Raw genomic sequence first — 18,028 nt, forward strand, 5'->3', positions numbered from 1 at the left:
TTGTGTGCCCCTCAAGAACAAGAAGGGTCTCACAAGGAAAGGTGCAGAGCCAACTCTTGAGGCCACCATTTCCATCCTCCCCAGGCACTGGTGGCGATTAAGTTTCAGAGTCCAAAGCACTGGCCATAAATGGCAGTAAGAATTCAGTGTAACCTCCCCTCTCATGGCCTTTCACTCCACCTGCCTCAGGGGCTGCAGGCCAGGCTGAGTGGTGAGTAGTTTGGGCTTGTGGTGGAGGTTGGGTAGAGAAGGGTGTGCCTGATCTGAGAGAGGTGGCTGTACACACAGAGTGCAGCAAGAGTGCCTGACGGTTCATGCTTGTGGGCTCGGCACCTAGAGTGCTCCTTTGTTTAGCTCGCCCTGTGGGTGGCTTGTTGACCCTGGTGGCAGTCTGGCCTTCTGTCCTCTGGGGAGTTGTGGCGGAAGTGGTGCTATGGAAGCTGGCGGAGTCTGTGGCTGTTGGAGGTCATGGCAAGGTACTTTGAGGGCTGATAAAGTGAGAATCCTTTCCAGGTGAAATCCAAGCTCCCTTTTGGGACTTTGAGAAAAGTGGGGTGTTGGAGTTCAGAAAGATTACTATAGTCAGAGCTGTCATCTGGTACTGTGGCTTATGTAAGGGTGTTATTCACGAGCATCCATAGGTGGCAGAAAATTGTGTCAATATATATTGTCTTTGGGACTTTATGCCATAGGCTAGGTTTCCTGAAGAGGAGGTAGAGAGTTTGTCATGCAGGATCCTTACTAAGGGATACTTTTGGGACAACACCTGTGGGGTAGGCGTGGGAAGCAAGAGTGGGCAGAGGGAGACTCAAGTGGCGAGGAAGGCCCCACGATAGCCTCTGCTTTGGAGCAAGAGCAGGCAACAGCACAGCCCTTCAGAGCCGTCTCCAGTCTGGTGAGATAGTCAGGTCTTCCTGCTCGGCACCCATCAGTCGTTAGATGAGGGTTGCCTGGGACAGGTGTCGTGTGGAGTGCAGGTCTGTGCAGCCACCAAATCCCTGAAAGGGCTGATTGCTGAAGCCTGCCTGCCCACAGCCCTCACTGAGGGGATCTGGGTGCTGCTGTGTCGCAGCACCTGGCTCATCACCTTGCTGGCCTTTGATGTGGGCTCTGGTGCGGTGCAGATGGCAGTAGGGCTGAGCTTGCGGGAGGCAGGAGCTTGGCCCTGGCGGGGGAGGGGCCATGGTATCCGCACAACAGAGGCCTCTTCGTTTTTTGGAAGCGTGAGCCCGGGTCTGAACAGTAATGGAGGCCAGAGTCAGCTGTCCTGGCTCGATTCCAGGTCTCTGGAAACATGTGGCTTTGGAGTGGCTGGCCATGGGGAGGCCTCCAGATGCCCACAAGGGCTCCCCCTCAGCCACACCCATATTTCCTCAGCATCCTCAGTCCAGTTCTGAGGGCACCTTCCAGGCTGGTGCTGGAGTGATGCTTGTAGCTGCATTACCTGGAGGGTGTGGAACGATGAGCGTTTTGGGCTGCTGTCTGTCCTGACCCCAGAAGCTGGGGTCACTGAGGAGAGAGAGTCAGATCTGCATTTGAGCTGGCCCTGACTTGGGTCCAGGCCTGACTGGAGGGCTGGCCATTGTCAGTGTTGTCGGCATTCCCTGTGAACCTGTGTGTGACTGAGTCCATCAGGGTCTGAGTCCATGGTGCTCCCTATCCCCCAGACACCCCTCAGGGCAGAATTAATTACTTTCTTGTCTGTCTGAAGTTTGGCACTGTTTCCATCTAATAGCCGAATGCCTGTCTGTCTCCCTGTTCTTTCACTTGTTCACCCAACACACATCATAGTTTCAGCATACAGTTAGTGACCCCCAAAGACCTCAAGGGGCTCCAGGAGGTCTGACAGGACCCTTTGCCTGTGTCAGTCTTTGTTAAATATAGGGATTTGGAATTGAGCCATTTCAGGGTCAAGTCTGGAGTTAGGGGAGCTAAACAGGGTTGATTTTGTGTGTACCCCTTGTCCCAGTCAGCCCCTGAGTCCCAGGTGGTTTCTGACCTTCTCTTGTTTTGGCTGATAGGGGCTGGGGCTGGGACCACTGCAGAGTGGGAGGGTCTGGCTGCCCATCTACCTGAGCTTCCCAGTGTCTAGGGGTGCAGGGGCCTCCCTCTGTGAGGGCGTCTGTGTCTGCCTGAGCAGTCCAGTCACAGGTGGGACCCCTCACCTTCCTGTATGAGGTCTGCCACATGTCCCCATTTCAGTGTTGGGGGAGAAAGAGAAGCATTTACTATTTTCTGGAACCGCTGTCTCCAGCGTGTCCTGGCATGGAACTCTAGCAGGGCGGGCTCAGGGTGTGGCATGCCACATTGTCAGGGTAGTCACAGCATTTAGCAGTGTGTGCAGCTGGGAGGTTCTGTGCTACAATACATATTTTTAAAACTAGAGCAGTGGCCCAAGGGGAGGAATCCAGCTAGTGTGGATGTAAGGCAGTTGGCCATAGGCTGACCTTTACATGCTTTGTTGGAGGGTTAAATGCCAGTGGAGCTGCCCCGGGAAACTTGGCAGCCCCTCAGGTGTACACATAGCCCAGTGGGCAGGGAGGACCCTATGGAAGCATAGGTGAGGGCTGAAGTTGACAACATCTGCATTTGTGTTCAAAGTCAGTGGTAGGAGGCCTGTGGGCTCCATTCTTAGTGATACCAGACTCTGCTACAGGGGCTGTGACTGCTTTTCAGGATTACAGCCTTGCTCCTCTGGAGCATGGAGGGGACCATGAGCACTGTGGGCCTGCACTCTGTAGTGTGAGGCCTCAGCCGTGGTGGTGCTCTCTCTGGAGGGGCTGAAACCCTGTGTGTGAGTCGTCTCCCAGACGTGAGGCATGCAGAAAAGGTGGATTTGAGGATTTTAATGCATAGAGGCAGTGGGAAGCTAAGAAATAATGTTCTAGTTCTAGAAATCTGAGGCAGTGATTCAGGTTTAAGGAAGTAATCAGGTCACCTGGAAAATGGCAGCTGTCTCTACCTAGGTTGAAGGGCTTGGCAGCTCTGCCTGGTGTTGTCTGATGGGGCTTGGAGCTGGCTTTTGCCAAGAGTCATCTGCCTGTGTGACCAGCCTTTTGTCTTTGTCAGCTTGGGCTGCTGTAACAAAGGACCATAGATGGTTTGGCCTAAACAATAGGCATGTGTTTCCCTTCTGGAGGCTGGAAGGCCACAATCAAGTTCCTGGTGAGGGCTCTCTTCCTGACTTGCAGATGGCCTCTTCCTCGCTGTGTCTTCACATGGAGGAGAGAAGGCGAGCTCTGGTCCCTCTTTGTTTTTTGTTTTTTTTTAAATAATGGCATGAATCCCATCACAAGGCCTTCGCCTCCATGACCTGATCTACACCTAATTACCTCCAAATACTATCACATTGGGGGTTAGGGCTTCAGCATGAATTTGGGGGTGGAGCATAAATTCCGTTCCACAGCGCCTTTGGAATGCCTCCTCAGTTCCCAGCTATGTGAAGAGAAACATTCTTGGGTCTTAGAGGAAACTCACAGCAGGGGCACTGCCACCCTGTAGGCAAGTATGCTTATGTGTCCCCCTTTTCCCGAGCACTCCATGTGTGCCCAGCCACAGTGCCAGCTACTGAGCTCATAGGGTTGGGGCAGGTTACATGGCCCCTGCCCACAGGTGTGCACGGTCAGGGAGCAGGTGGCAAGGAGCCAGCAGGAGCCCAGTGTTGTAAGGGTCAGGGCAGGAGGTGAGTACATGCTGTGTGGGGGCCTTTGTGGTGATCAGGTGGATTTTGCAATCTGATATTTCAGTGTAGTCATGCTTCAAATGGGTCCTGTGGTTTGATCTTTAGTTAGAAAGGAAAAGAGTCTAATTTATCAGAAGGAAGTTATGCAGTCACAGAATTGTGCAAGGTGTCAGCCAGGTGCCTCCCAGAAATGCCAGGCCACTGAGTGGTAGACGTGTTAGTATCTTGGGATAGGCAAGACTTGAGCAATTTTAAAAGTATCTTCATTTCTCATTACCTTGTAGGTGGGTGGCGTTCTTCAGGTGGTGACGGTGTGCAGAGAAGGGCCGCTGCTTTGCCCAGAGGCTGCCAAGCTTTGCTTATAGTCTTACTGTACCTTGACTCTAAGGTGATAACTGTTGATGTTAGTGAATTCTAATTTGCCCTCATTGGAAGTGCGGCAGAACTTCTTGTCATTTGTGACAACTCCCTGAGAGGAGCACTGTGGGAGTGTGCCTGGCTTACTTTATATTCTGCCCCGGTGGAACTAAAATGCCAGGCATCTGTATTGAAATCCTCTGCCCCAGGATTGTAGTCCTTGCTTGCACTGTCTTTAGGAGCAGAAGCCTGCAGGGACTCTGACTGTGGTGGGGTCATTGGTAGGCTGGGTCCAAGAGCTCCCTCAGCCTGCCCTCCTTCTGTGACTGAATTGCACCAAACGTGCAAATGTGAGCCTGATGCTCATCTTGGAATTTGATTTTTTTTTTTTTTTTTTTTTTTTTGGAGACAGGGCCTTACTCTGTCGCCCAGGCTGGAGTGCAGTGGCACGATCTCAGCACACTGTCACCTCTGCCTCTCTGGCTCAAGTGATCCTCCCACTTCAGCCTCCTGAGTAGCTGGTACTACAGATGCATGCCACCACACCTGGCTAACTTTTGTATCTTTTGTAGAGACAAGGTTTCACCATGTTGCCCAGGCTGGTCTCAAACTCCTGAGCTCATGCAATCTGGCCTCCTCAGCCTCCCAAAGTGCTGGCATTATAGGCATGAGCCACTGTGCCCAGCGCTGGGAGAGAATTTTAAAAATTCAGAGACCTAAGTTCTACCTGAAACTCTTGATACAATTGGTCAAAGTTAGGGATGGGGCATTAGGATTTTTAAAAGCTCAGCAGGTACTAGATTGTGGTGATGGATACGTAGCTCCAAAATTTACTACAATTCACTGAATCACTTACTTAAAATGGATCTATTTTACAGTATGTAAATTGGTCCCTGACAAAGTTGTCAAATGTCAAACCAGCAAAACACTCCCCAGATGACGAATGTGCAGCCAGGGCTTCCGTTCCTTTCTTCGTCAGGTGTTGTCTGGCATCTTTCTGGCTGTCACTCTGCTAGCTCCTGAGTGCCTCTTGCTCCCGCACCCCTGTCCCCATAGGAGAAGGGGCCTGGTTCTGTTGCCCATTTCTTCCCACTCCTCCGTCCTACCACATCACAGTGTTTAGCACTGGTCAGTGGCCTCACTCCTCATTGTCCCTCTGTGTCCAGACCTCGGCCCTTCCCTTGTCACTAGACTGTCCTCTTGAACCATTTGCTTCTGTCATGCTGGCCCCTCTGCTTGCAATCCACAGTTGCTTACCATGCCCTCTGGACACATTTCTAAATTCCCTTAGGAAAAGCTGGGTGACAGGAGTTATGACTCTCTACTGAGGTGGCTTGGGCCACTGCCACAGAGTCATGCCAGGGAAAGCTGGATTCCAGTGGCCAGCATCAATCTCTCAAAAGAAGGGCCCTAAAGAACAGTTTCTTGTAAATTCCAATCAACAAAATATAAATAATACAGAATAAAATATGTTAGTATTTGCTTTAAGATCAGGTTTAATTATATAGGTAACCCTTATTTAAAAGTGATCACTATGAACAACTCATTTGCTCTTCACCTGTGTAGGTCACACCTATCAGATGTGACCAGCGTTGGGTGGTGTGGTCTGAGGCTCTGTTGTCTTCCTCTACCCTCTGCCCTTCCCACACATCGCTCTAAGGAAGGACAAAATCTGGCCCATTGGAAAGGCAGCTGTGTATCAGTGTGGGCATGAGAAGAAGAATGGTGAACCTTTCCTAGGATCACCATCATTGTATTTTGTTAATATATGTATATAGTTTAAGTTTTCGTAGCGACAGTCTCACTATATTACCCAAGCTGGTTTGAAACTCCTGACTTCAAGTGATCCTTCTGCCTTAGCCTCTCAGAGTGCTGATATAGATGTGAGCCACCGCACACAGTCAAGGGAATATTTTTTAATGTAGGGGCCACTACATAAGACTGCCAGGAAGATAGACTCCCAGGATTGTATTTAGTCACAGAACTTGCTCAATTTCTTTTCTTTTTCTTTTTCTTTTTTTTTTTTTTTTTTTTTGAGACGGAGTCTCACTCTGTCGCCCAGGCTGGAGTGCAGTGGCGCGATCTCGGCTCACTGCAAGCTCTACCTTCCGGGTTCACACCATTCTCCTACCTCAGCCTCCTGAGTAACTGGGACTACAGGTGCCCGCCACCACGCCCGGCTAATTTTTTGTATTTTTAGTAGAGACAGGGTTTCACCATGTTAGCCAGGATGGTCTCTATCTCCTGACTTCATGGTCTGCTCGCCTCGGCCTCCTAAAGTGCTGGGATTACAGGCGTGAGCCACCGCGCCCTGCCAGAACTTGCTCTATTTCTAATCATGGCAAGTGGGTGATGAACTCTTTCTCCTCTTCTCCCCATACTCAGCTTCGCTGAGGAGATCTGCCCTTTTTCTCAGTGTGAGAAGGCTTGCCCTGGCCAGAACATGTCCTGGCCCTGAGAGGGAGCTACTGTGGGTGGGCCTCTCCCTTTCTCTAGCTCCTCCATTGTCTTCACCTTTGGTGCCCCTTCCACATACCTGGGCCTAAGAATGAGAGCATTTAATGGGCCACTTGCCTCTATACAGGTGCTTAGTTGTTGCATATAAATAGCTGAGATCAGAGGCCTGCAGGTCTCCTCAACCCCCAGCCTTGGAGTAGAGCCCTCAGCCAGCCTTCTCACTCCTCCACTCGGTGGTCAGCTTTGCAAGCATTCTGGCCTCCATTACCCCTTCCCCTTGCTGCCTTTCCCCACTTCACTTCTTGAAGGAATTGTTGTGCTGCAGCTATGTTGACCACACATTTGGTTCTTCACTTGATACTCTGGGTTCCATCTCTCTTCCTGCTTTCCTGCTATTTTGAATGCCAGTCAGCAAGGTCTGATCCACTTCCGACGGCCTTTCCCCTTGGACGCCCTGTGCTCTTTCACTGAATCACCACGTTCCTGATGGCTCTTCTGCTTTTCGGCATGTTTCTCATCTGTCACTTCCACCGTTCCTTGGCCATTGCTTTCTCCAAGGTTCTTTTTTCTCCCTTTTGTTGACCTTACACAGTCTCGTGATGACAGGTGGCATCACTTTGCAGGTACCCCTCACCTTTGCCCTTTTTGTGCCCCCAGCCTTGTTCTCCTCCTCTTCCTCCCCCTCCCATGCTACTCCTCTTCCTCCCCCTCCCCTACTCCTTCTCTTTGTCTCTAGTGGCTTTCTGGCACTCCCACATCCCAGCTCATCACCCCTGGGTGCTATCTTTGACACCCTCCACCCGCTTACAGTTGCCAGAACCTCTCCATTCTGTTTGCTCTGAATTCCCCCAAGCTTTTCTGCCTTTGCCAAGTGCTTGCTGCCCATCTCTTAGGTCACCTGGCCTGCACTTTGCCCTTTCTAAGGTTGTCCTCTTTAGGCAAAGGTTAGAAACTTCTGTTCAGAAATCTCCAATAGCTCTCTCCACGCTCCTGTTTCTATCTTTCTACTTTGTTTCCCAGTGCTCACCTGTTGTTTTGGGACCTTTCTTCTGGCCACACTGGATGCTGTCTGGTTTCTGTGCTTTTCCATGCGCTGTGCTTTCGCACATTGCTAATTTGTCGGCTTGGAATACTCCTCTCTTCCCCTAACTCTGCAGGACTAAATTTTATTTACTTGCCAAAGCCCAACCCAGAAACCTCCTCCTTCCTTAGTTCCCACAGCTGGAGAGAATCTCCCTGGCCCAAAGACCCCAGAGCACACTACTTTCTGTCTGAGGCACAGAGGACTTTGCCAGGTCAGTTATTTCAGAGTGTACCCTTCCCCATGCCCTGCTAAACTGCAGGTTTTTATTTTTAATTAATTAGTTGTTTATTATAAATATTTAAGGTATACAAGAAGACTTTTTTTTTTTTTTTTTTTTTTTTTTTTTTTGAGGTGATCTCACTTTGTTACCCAGGCTGGAGCACAGTGGGGCGATGATTGCTCATTATAACGTCAAACTCGTGGATTCAAGTGATCTTCCCACCTCAGACTCCTGAGTAGTTGGGACTACAGGCATGTGCCACCATGCCTCACTCTTTGTTTGTTTTTTTGTTTTAAGAGGTTAGGAGGTTGTGGAAAAAGGCTAAAAAAAAAAAAAAAAGAGAGAGACAGAGATCGTGGTCTCACTGTGTTGCCTAGGCTGGTCTCAAACTCCTGGCCTGAAGCAATCCTCCTGCCTCCGCCTCCCAAATCACTGGGATTACAGGCATTAGCCACAGTGCCTGGTCCAGTATGCTGCTTTGATAAACATAGTAGGTTGTTTACTACAGTCAAGTGAATTAATATATTCATCTTCTCATATAGTTTACCTTTTTAAAAATGATAACACCTGAATCTACTCCGTTGACAAATTTCCAGCATATAAAACAATATTATGAACTATAGTCATCATGCTGTACTTCAGGTCTCTAGACTTATTCATCCTACATAACTATAACTTTGTATCCCCCCATTCTGCCCCTTCCCTGCTCCCATGCCCTAGTCACCACCGTTTTCTGTTTCTTCATTTTGACTTTAGAGTCTACATATACGTAAGATCATGTAGTATTTGTCTTTGTATGTCTGGCTTATTTTATATATCATAATGTCTAGATTTACCCATGTTGTTGCAAATGGCAGGATCTCTTTTTAAAGGCTGAACAGTGTTCCAACATATATACAATGTATACCACAATTTCTTTATCCAGTAGTCAGTGACACTTAGGTTATTTCAATATTTTGTCTATTGTGAATAATGCTCCAATGAACATGGAAGCGCAGATATCTGTTTGACATACTGATTTTGTTTTCTTTGGGTAGATAACCAGAGTGGGATTGCTGGGTGATATGGTAGTTCTATTTTTAATTTTTTGAGGAACTTCCATACTGTTCTCCATAATGGCTATACCAAGTGTACAGTCCTGCTATCAGTATACAAGGGTTCCCTTTTTTCCACCTTCTTGCCAACATTTGTCGCTCTTTTTGATAGCAGCCATTCTAACAGGTATGAGGTGATTTCTCATGATTTTGATTTGTATTTCCCTGATGTTCAGTGATGTTGAGCACCTTTGCATATATCTCTTGGCCATTTTTATTTCTTCTTTGGAGATGTGTCTATTCATGCTTTTTGCCCGTTTAAAAAAAATTTTTTTTTTGCTATTGAGTTGTGTGATTTCCTTATATATTTTAGATATTAATCTCATTGAATATATGATTTGTAAATATTTTCTCCCAATTCATAGACTACCTTTTCTTTTTCATTTTCTTTTTTTTTTTTTTTTTGAGACAGGGTCTCAGTTTGTCACCCAGAGTGAGTGGTGTAGAATGCTGTGGTGTGGTCCCAGCTCACTGCAGCCTTGACCTCCCAGGCTCAGATGATCCTCCCACTTCATATCTTGAGCAGTTGGGACTATAGGTGTGTGCCACCATGCCCCATTAATTTTTGTATATTTTGTTAAAAAAAAAAAAAAAAAGATTTTGCCGTGTTGCCCAGGTGGGTCTTAAACTCCTGGGCTTAAGCTATCTACTCACCTGACCTCGCAAAGTATTGGGAATACAGGCGTGAGCCACCGTGCCTGGCACATAGGCTACCTTTTTATTTTGCTGAGTGTTTACTGTACAGAAGCTTTTTAGTTTGATGTAATTCCACTTGCTTATTTTTGCTTTTGTTCCCTGAGCTTTTGGTGTGATATCAAAAAAATCATTGCCAAGGCCCATGTCAAGGAACTTATTCCCTATCTTTTCTTCTAGGAGTTATATACTGTCAGGTCTTACATTTAAGTCTTTAATTCATTTTGAGTTGATTTTTTGTGTATGGTATAAGATAAGGAGCCAGTTTTATTTCCTTGCATGTGAATATCTACTTTCCCCAACACTATTTATTCAAGGAGCTATCCTTTCCCCATGGTGTTTTCTTGGTACCTGTGTCATAAATTAGTTGACTTGTGTATGCTTAGGTTTACTTCTGGACTCTCTTTTCTGTTCTATGTGTCTATTTTTATGCCAGTACTGTGCTGTTTTGATTTCTGTAGCTTGAAATCAGAAAGTATGATGCTTACAACTTTGTTCTTTCTCAAGTTGCTTTGGTTTTTCAGGGTGTTTTGTGATTCCAGACAAATTGTAGAATTTTTTTTAAAATTTCTGTGAAAAATGCCATTGGAATTTTGATAGGGATTGCATTGAATCTGTAGATTGCTTTAGGTAGTATGGACATTTCAACAATATTAATTCTTTTAATATATGAACGTGGTATATCTTTCCATATATTTATTCGTGTCTTCTTTAATGTCTTTCATTAATGTTTTACAGTTTTCAGTATACAGATCTATTATCTCCTTAAATTTATTCCCAAGCGTTTTATTCTAAAGTGTGTGTGTATCTGTGTGTGTGTGGGGGGGGGGGGGCCGGTTCTTTAGGGCTTTCTGCATATAGGATCATGTCACCTGAAATTGGGATAATTTTCTTTCTTTCTAGTTTGAATGCCTTTTATTTCTTTTTCTTGTCTGATTGCTCTGGTTTAGACTTCTAGTACTGTGTTAACTAGAAGTGGTGAGCAGGATTGTGGTGGGGGTTTGCAGTTTTGTCCTACAGAGGGGTGCTGGGCTTAAACACCAAATGAGTGGCTGGTAGAAGAGGAACTGGGACGTCTGAGGCCCTTTGGCAGAGGACAGGGGCCAAGAAATGCAGCTATGAGGGGATAACTAGAAGATAGCATTGGGAACAGACGTAGACACAAGGTGCATATAGATCAGATTTTGAGAGGACTCGTTCCAGTACTTGGAACCACTTTTAAAAACACTGTAGTAACTGGCTACCTGTAGGTCATTTCTGTGTTAATTTAAAATGTTTTTCTTTTACATTAAAGTGAATATTCAAGGACTTTTGACTGAATTTGTTGGCTTTCTGCAGGTCACTTTGTATATCGAAAGCAGCTAAATGGCTTAAAGTCTAAACTTTAGACTAGGTTTTATTCAGTTCATTCAGTTTATTTTTTTTTCTTCAGTGTTCTAGAGGAAATTGCCAATTTAAAACTGGTGATTTTATGTGGAGTAATCGACTAATATTAATAATAATAATTTCTTTGTTTCTACAGAGGTTGCAGAACTTGAAGCTAATTTACCTTGTAAGTATAGCATCCCCAAACGCTAAGTACTGTGAAATAATTGCATGAAGAAAACTTTTTATGTCTTAATAACCTTGTATAGTAAAAAGCCTATTTTTCATGTACGTTAGGAATGAATTTTAATTTTCTGTGAAAAGGTAGGATTTTTTCAAATATCTAATAAGAACAAGGTAGGCCAGGCATGGTGGCTCATGCCGCTAATCTCAGCACTTTGGGAGGTGGAGGCAGCTGGATCACTTGAGGTCAGGAGTTCAAGAACAGCCTGGCCAACATGGTGAAACCCTGTCTCTACTAAAAATACAAAAATTAGCTGAGCATGGTGGTGCATGCCTGTAGTCCCAGCTACTTGGGAGGCTGAGGCACTAGAGTCGCTTGAACCCAAGAGGCGGAGGTTGCAGTGAGCCAAGATTGCGCTGTTGCACTCCAGCCTGGGTGACAGAACGAGACTCTGTCTTAAAAAAAAAAAAAAAAAAGAAGAGCAAGGTTCTGCCATCTTTTTGAGTGCTTTCTATCTCTCCTTAGCATAGCAGAGGTGCATTTGGTTAGGTTTTTGCCTCTTACACATGCATTCTGTCCCACATCCACTTTGAGTGAAAAAGTATATAAATCAATAATAGTTCCATTTTTGTTAGAGATGATACCAGTTTTTTGGCAAAGTGCTTATTTGTAACTCGTCTGCATGTTTGAGGGGTGGCTGCACTGCCTTGCTGTCAGTGGATGTCCATCTTGCTTGATTGTTTCTGCCCTAGACACACAAGGTCAGCATGCAGTCTTCACTCATGAGCACGGTACGTTTGGAAAGCCCATTTATCAGGCAGTTCACTTTTGTAATATATGTCATATTTTTTTTCCCTATCATTAATCTTCTTCCAAACCCTTGATTATTTCAAAAGATCATTAAAGCCTGAAAGATTTGATCATTTTAGTATTTTTTTAATTACAACTTTTTGTCATCATACTTCCTTTAAAATTCTGAGGCTGAGGATGTCTGTGGATGATGGTGAAGCATTTTATAAGTGGGTCTGCTGGTTTGGGTGAGTGCTAGAGAGAACTTAAGGTTGAATGTGGAGGTATCTCTGACATGGGGCAGGGCAGAGCCCATTCCAGTCTCCATCTGAAGTTGGAAAGATAATGGTGGGTTGCAACCTCTACATGGTTGTGAAATCAGTTGGAGAGGGTAAGTATGTAATGTTTCTTAAAAAATTATTATTATTTTCAAGACGGAGTCTCACTTGGTCACCCAGGCTGGAGTCTGCTTCCTAGGTTCAAGCAATTCTTGTGTCTCAGCCTCCCGAGTAGCTGGGACCACAGGCACGCACCACCATGCCAGGCTAATTTTTGTATTTTTAGCACAGATGGGTTTTTGCCATGTTGGGCAGGCTGTTCTCAAACTCCTGGGCTCAAGTGATCTGCCTGCCTCGGCCTCCCAAAGTGCTGGGATTATAGGCGTGAGCCAGCGCTCCCAGCCAAAAGATAATTTTCAACATGAAACTTATGGGTAGGTATAGTGAGTTGTGGTATAAAATATGTTTCTTACTATGGATCTCAGTTGAAGGTGTTTTGAAAGACATTGGATTGCTTGACCTCAAAGTTTTCTTCAACTCAGAAATGAGGCGATATCTTGAGATTCTGTTAAAAGGTTATCTTTTTGGCTGGGTGCAATGGCTCACGCCTGTATTCCTAGCACTTTGAGAGGCTGAAATGAGTGGATCATTTGAGGTCAGGAGTTTGAGACCAGGTTGGCCAACATGATGAAACCCTGTCTCTACTAAAAGTACAAATTTAGCTGGTTGTGGTGGTGTGCACCTGTAATCCCAGCTGCTTGGGAGGCTGAGGCAAGAGAATTGCTTGAACCCAGGAGGTGGAGGTTGCAGTGAGCTGAGATTATGCCACTGCACTCCAGCCTGGGCAACGGAGTGAGACTGTCTCAAAAAAAAAAAAACCAAAAACCACACACAAAACACAAAAAGGTTATCTTTCTACCCACTGAAATATTTACAGATGAAGTGGTTTGCTTTAAAATGCTACAGGAAGACAAACAAGTAACTGTGGGGGGGCAGGATAGACAAGCAAGATTGGCAGAATGTTGAAGCTGGGGGATGGGTTCATTATACTCTTCTCTTTTATTAGGACATTTGCCTCATAAAAATAAAATAACTCCTCTGCTTTCCACTCCCATCTTATCTTCCCACAGACCCCCAGCTTGAGCCTGTATGTATATGTACACTTTTTTTTTTGTTTTTTTATAGACAGGATCTCTCTTTGTTGCCCAAGTTGGAGTACAATGGCATGAGTGTGGCTCACTGCAGCCTCAACCTCCTGGGCTCAAGTGATCTTCCCACCTCAGCCTCTTGAGCAGCTGAGACCTCAGACCTCAAGTGCATGCTACTACACCTAGCTAATTTTTTTTAATTATTATTATTTTTTTTGTAGAGATGGAGTCTCCTGTGTTGCCCAGGCTGATCTCAAACTTCTGGGTTCAAGTGATCCTCCCACCTTGGCCTCCCAAAGTGCTGAGATTATAGGCACGAGCCACTGTGCATGGCCAACACATACAGACATTTAATCAAAATCACAGAAAAGGTCTCACTTATAAATGGTTCATTCATCCTTGATATGTATCTTACAGAGATTGTTGATTTTTAACCCATAGAGTGTACTTTAAAAACAAGAAAATTTATGACTGGCTTTCAAATCAGGATTGTAACTGCATACCTTAGGTTTGAAAGAACCATGGCACATCTTCCTAGCCCTATGGCTATGGTGTCAGATAAAAAGACAGCATGTTCTCTGCCTCTTCTTTCGTTCTTTCTCCCTACCTTCTCTCCTAATCAAAGAGGGGGGAAATTATATCATTTTAAAAGCCATGCTTTCCAAAAGTATGTCTCATTATTCTAAAGAGAAAACAAGAAGCCACCAATGCATAGCCCTTCACTATCTGTTTAGTTATCTTTCTAACATATTTACAAAGGCTAACAAAATAACTTGCCTTGTATCAGTACCACTTAGTAACTATTCATAACTAGTTTAGAGCTCTACATGCAAGTTTGTAGAGGTTTCTCTGCAAAAAGATTTAAAATGTTTCTTCCAGATAGACTGAAATATTATTAGAGGCTTAGATAGTGCATGCCTACATATAGATAAAAAGCTTAATTCTAGTGAATTGAACTAGAACAAAAACCTGACTGTTAACATTTTTTTTTTAAACTTAACCTTTCTTTTCTCTCTTTTTTTTTGAGATGGAGTCTTGCTCTGTCACCCAGGCTGGAATGCAGTGGTGCGATCTCGACTCACTGCGACCTCCACTTCCTGGATTCAAGTGACTCTCCTGCCTCAGCCTCCTGAGTAGCTGGGATTAGAGATGCCTGCTACCACGCCTAGCCAATTTTTGTATTTTTAGTGGAGACAGGGTTTTGCCAGAATTACAGGCATGAGCCACTGCACCTGGCATAGTTTTATTGCTTTTTAATCCACTTTGATAATTTCTTTTTTTTTTTTTTTGAGACAGAGTCACGCTCTTTCACCCGGGCTGGAGTGAAGTGGCACAATCTTGGCTCACTGCAACCTCTGTCCCCCAGGTTCAAGCAATTCTCCCACCTCAGCCTCCTGAGTAACTGGGATTACAGGCATGCGCCATCACACCTGGCTAATTTTTTGTATTTTTAGTAGAGAGGGGGTTTTTACCATGTTGGCCAGGCTGGGCTTGAACTCCTAACCTCAGGTGATCCAACTGCCTTGGCCTCCCAAAGTGCTAGGATTACAGGCGTGAGCCATTGCGCCCAGCCGATAATTTCTTTATTCTTGGTGGGCCAGCTTTTTTGGAGCCATTGATTTCCTCATCTGTCTATTAAAACAAAGGAGAATGCTAGATATTAAAAACAAATACATGATGCCAACTTCTGTTAATCATCGAAACATGACTAACATGATTAACATCCCAAGTCATAATCATATGTTTTTGTTACTTAGAACTCACTAGAAGGATGGCATTTATCTTTGCAAGTTAAGATTAGGAAGAATAAAGTCCATTTTAAGTATTTCACACATAGTTCTCAATGTGTAATTTTGGAGAAAGTCTTGAACTCTTTGGCTCCAGTTTCTTTATTTCTAAAGTAAGGACTGTGACATTGTCATCTCTAAGACTGCTTTTTGCTTTGCTTTGCTTTTTTTTTTTTGAGACGGAGTCTCGCTCGTTGCCCAGGCTAGAGTGCAGTGGCGCGATCTCAGCTCATTGCAAGCTCTGCTGCCGGGTTCACGCCATTCTCCTGCCTCAGCCTCCCGAGTAGCTGGGTCTACAGGTGCCCGCCACTACGCCCGGCTAATTTTTTATATTTTTAGTAGAGACGGGGTTTCACCGTGTTAGTTAACCAGGATAGTCTCGATCTCCTGACCTCGTGACCCACCTGCCTCGGCCTCCCAAAGTGCTGGGATTACAGGCATGAGCCACCGCGCCCGGCCTGCTTCTTGCTTTTCTAGGCAGTTTCACTCTGGAAAGGAAACCCCACTAACAGTCCTGTGTTATTTGTTGTTTGTATGTACAGGTGTCCCATGTCTTAACATGTTCATTACGTACTGAAAGGAAATGAGGCATGCAGTAGGAGAAGGAGTCATGAACTAGTTATTAATGTAGGAATTAACCTTGCTTCTGTTGATAACCTGTATGATCTTGGGCTAGTCACCAAACCTCTCTGGACCTTCTACTTATGTCTCCTAGTTGAGGACGTTGGACTAGATCGTCTCTAAGGTCACCTCTGATAGAAATTTGAATTGTCCTGTTTTCGATAAAAATTTTTATCATTGTCAAACTAAGCAAATACTTTTGGTGGAACTTGTAAGATAACTTTAAAAAAACTTTAAAAAAGTCTTCTAAGGCCGGGCGCGGTGGCTCAAGCCTGTAATCCCAGCACTTTGGGAGGCCGAGACGGGCGGATCACGAGGTCAGGAGATCGAGACCATCCTGGCTAACACGGTGAAACCCCGTCTCTACTAAAAAATACAAAAAACTAGCCGGGCGAGGTGGCAGGCGCCTGTAGTCCCAGCTACTCGGGAGGCTGAGGCAGGAGAATGGCGTGAACCCGGGAGGCGGAGCTTGCAGTGAGCTGAGATCCGGCCACTGCACTCCAGCCTGGGCGGCAGAGCGAGACTCCATCTCAAAAAAAAAAAAAAAAAAAAGTCTTCTAAAAAAACTTTAAAAACTTAAAAAGACAAAATCCATAGTAAACTCTGGGTGGGAGCTAACTCCTGGGCAGCACTCTTTTTTTTTTTAAGATGGAGTCTCGCTTTGTTGCCCAGGCTGGAGTGCAGTGGCATGATCTCAGCTCATGGCAACCTCCGCCTCCCAGGTTCAGGCAATTCTCCTGCCTCAGCCTCCCAAGTAGCTGAGACTACAGGCACCTACCACCTTGCCCGGCTAATTTTTGTATTTTTAGGTGAGACGGGGTTTCGCCTTGTTGGCCAGGCTGGTCTCGAACTACTGACCTCATGAACCGCCCACCTTGGCCTCCCAAAGTTCTGGGATTATAGGCGTGAGCCACCGCGCCTGGCCAACACTCTTTTTAACTTCCATTTGCCGTGGTGACTATGAATGTCTATGGTACTAGGAGAACGGAGTAGAAATTTGACCTGGGTTGTTTCCTGGTTTTTCCATGTTTGGTTCACCACCAGTGGTGAACTGAGAAGTTTAGCATAGGCCTGGTGTGGTAGCCCACACCTGTAATCCTAGCACTTTCAGAGGCCAAGGTGAGTGGATCACTTGAGCAAGGGAGTTCGAGACTAGCCTAGGTAACATGGCAAAAACCTGTCTCTACAAAAGATACAAAAATTAGCCAGGTGTGGTGGTGTGCACCTGTAGTCCCTGCTACTCAGGAGGCTGAGGTGGGAGGATCACCTGAGACTTGGAGGCAAAGGTTGCGGTGAGCTGGAATCATGCCACTGTCCTCCAGCCCAGGCAACAGAGTGAGACCCTGTCTAAAAAAAAAGTTTAGCATAGTATTTTCTGATTTTATAGATGTAGAAAATTTCTATATATATTCCTTCCAGATTCCTTGGGTATTTTTTCCATGGGTAATTAGCCATGTGCCATTTGTTTGAATGAGACGGGTGGGGTGCAGTCAACTTCCCTGGCCTGCACCAGCAGCCAGTAGCCCCTCTCCCAGGGGAACATTTTGTCCTGATTTAGGCCTCTTGTGACTTGGACCAGTGGGCACAGAACATTGCCATCTGGGTCAGTAGAGCATTATTTTACCAACAAAGCAAGATGCTTTACCACTTAGGTAGTAAAGGTATTTTTTAAAAAGACAAAATATCATGGTAAACTCTGGCTGGTGGGAGCTAAGTCCTGTGCACACTCTTCTTTTTTTTTTTTTTTTGAGACGGGGTTTCGCTCTCGTTGCCCAGGCTGGAGTGCAATGGCGCGATCTCTGCTCACTGCAACCTCCGTCTCCCCCGTTCAAGTGGTTCTCCTGCCTCAGCCTCCCAAGTAGCTGGGATTACAGGCATAAGCCACCACGCCCAGCCAGCACCCTTCTTTATAAAGAACTTCCATTTACCATGGTGACTGAATGTCTGTGGTGCCAGGGGAACAGAGTTGACCTGGGCTCCTTCCTGGTTTTTTTGTGTTTAGTTAGCCTTTGCCTGCATATATTAATGTCCCTGAGATATGGTTTCTTCTTGTCAAAGTACAGTAGCATAATTCTTTTGAAATAAATGGTTTAGTGACCACTTAAAGGTTGAAGGAAAACATCTCTATTTGGGATTAACTAGTAAAAGACTAAGGAGAAAAACACATGACAAAAACCACTGGTTTGCAATTTTATTGGCACAGTTATTATCAGACAAATAGGGAGGGAGATCTACCAGCTTTCCATAAACCATACAAATCCCTCTAGCA

General features: G+C 45.5%; 1 protein-coding gene across 18 annotated transcripts in view; it reads left to right on the plus strand.

The window, feature by feature from the left end:
* The window catches only part of UBE2F (ubiquitin conjugating enzyme E2 F (putative)), a 76,501-nt gene that overhangs the window by 10,232 nt on the left and 48,241 nt on the right, over positions 1 to 18,028 (plus strand). For 17 of the 18 annotated variants that reach the window (XR_012421634.1, XR_012421633.1, XR_012421630.1 and 14 more), the window contains one exon: positions 11,110 to 11,139. The exons of the other annotated variant lie outside the window; for it this stretch is intronic. Coding sequence is in view for 11 of the 17 variants with exons in the window: in XM_065526358.2 (XP_065382430.1) it covers positions 11,110 to 11,139 (30 nt within the window). In the remaining 6 variants the exon portion in view is untranslated. The remainder of the gene's footprint in view (positions 1 to 11,109; positions 11,140 to 18,028) is intronic. 18 annotated transcript variants of the gene reach the window in all.

The sequence above is a fragment of the Macaca fascicularis genome, chromosome 12 (genome assembly GCF_037993035.2).
Source record: "Macaca fascicularis isolate 582-1 chromosome 12, T2T-MFA8v1.1".
NCBI lineage: Eukaryota > Metazoa > Chordata > Mammalia > Primates > Cercopithecidae > Macaca > Macaca fascicularis.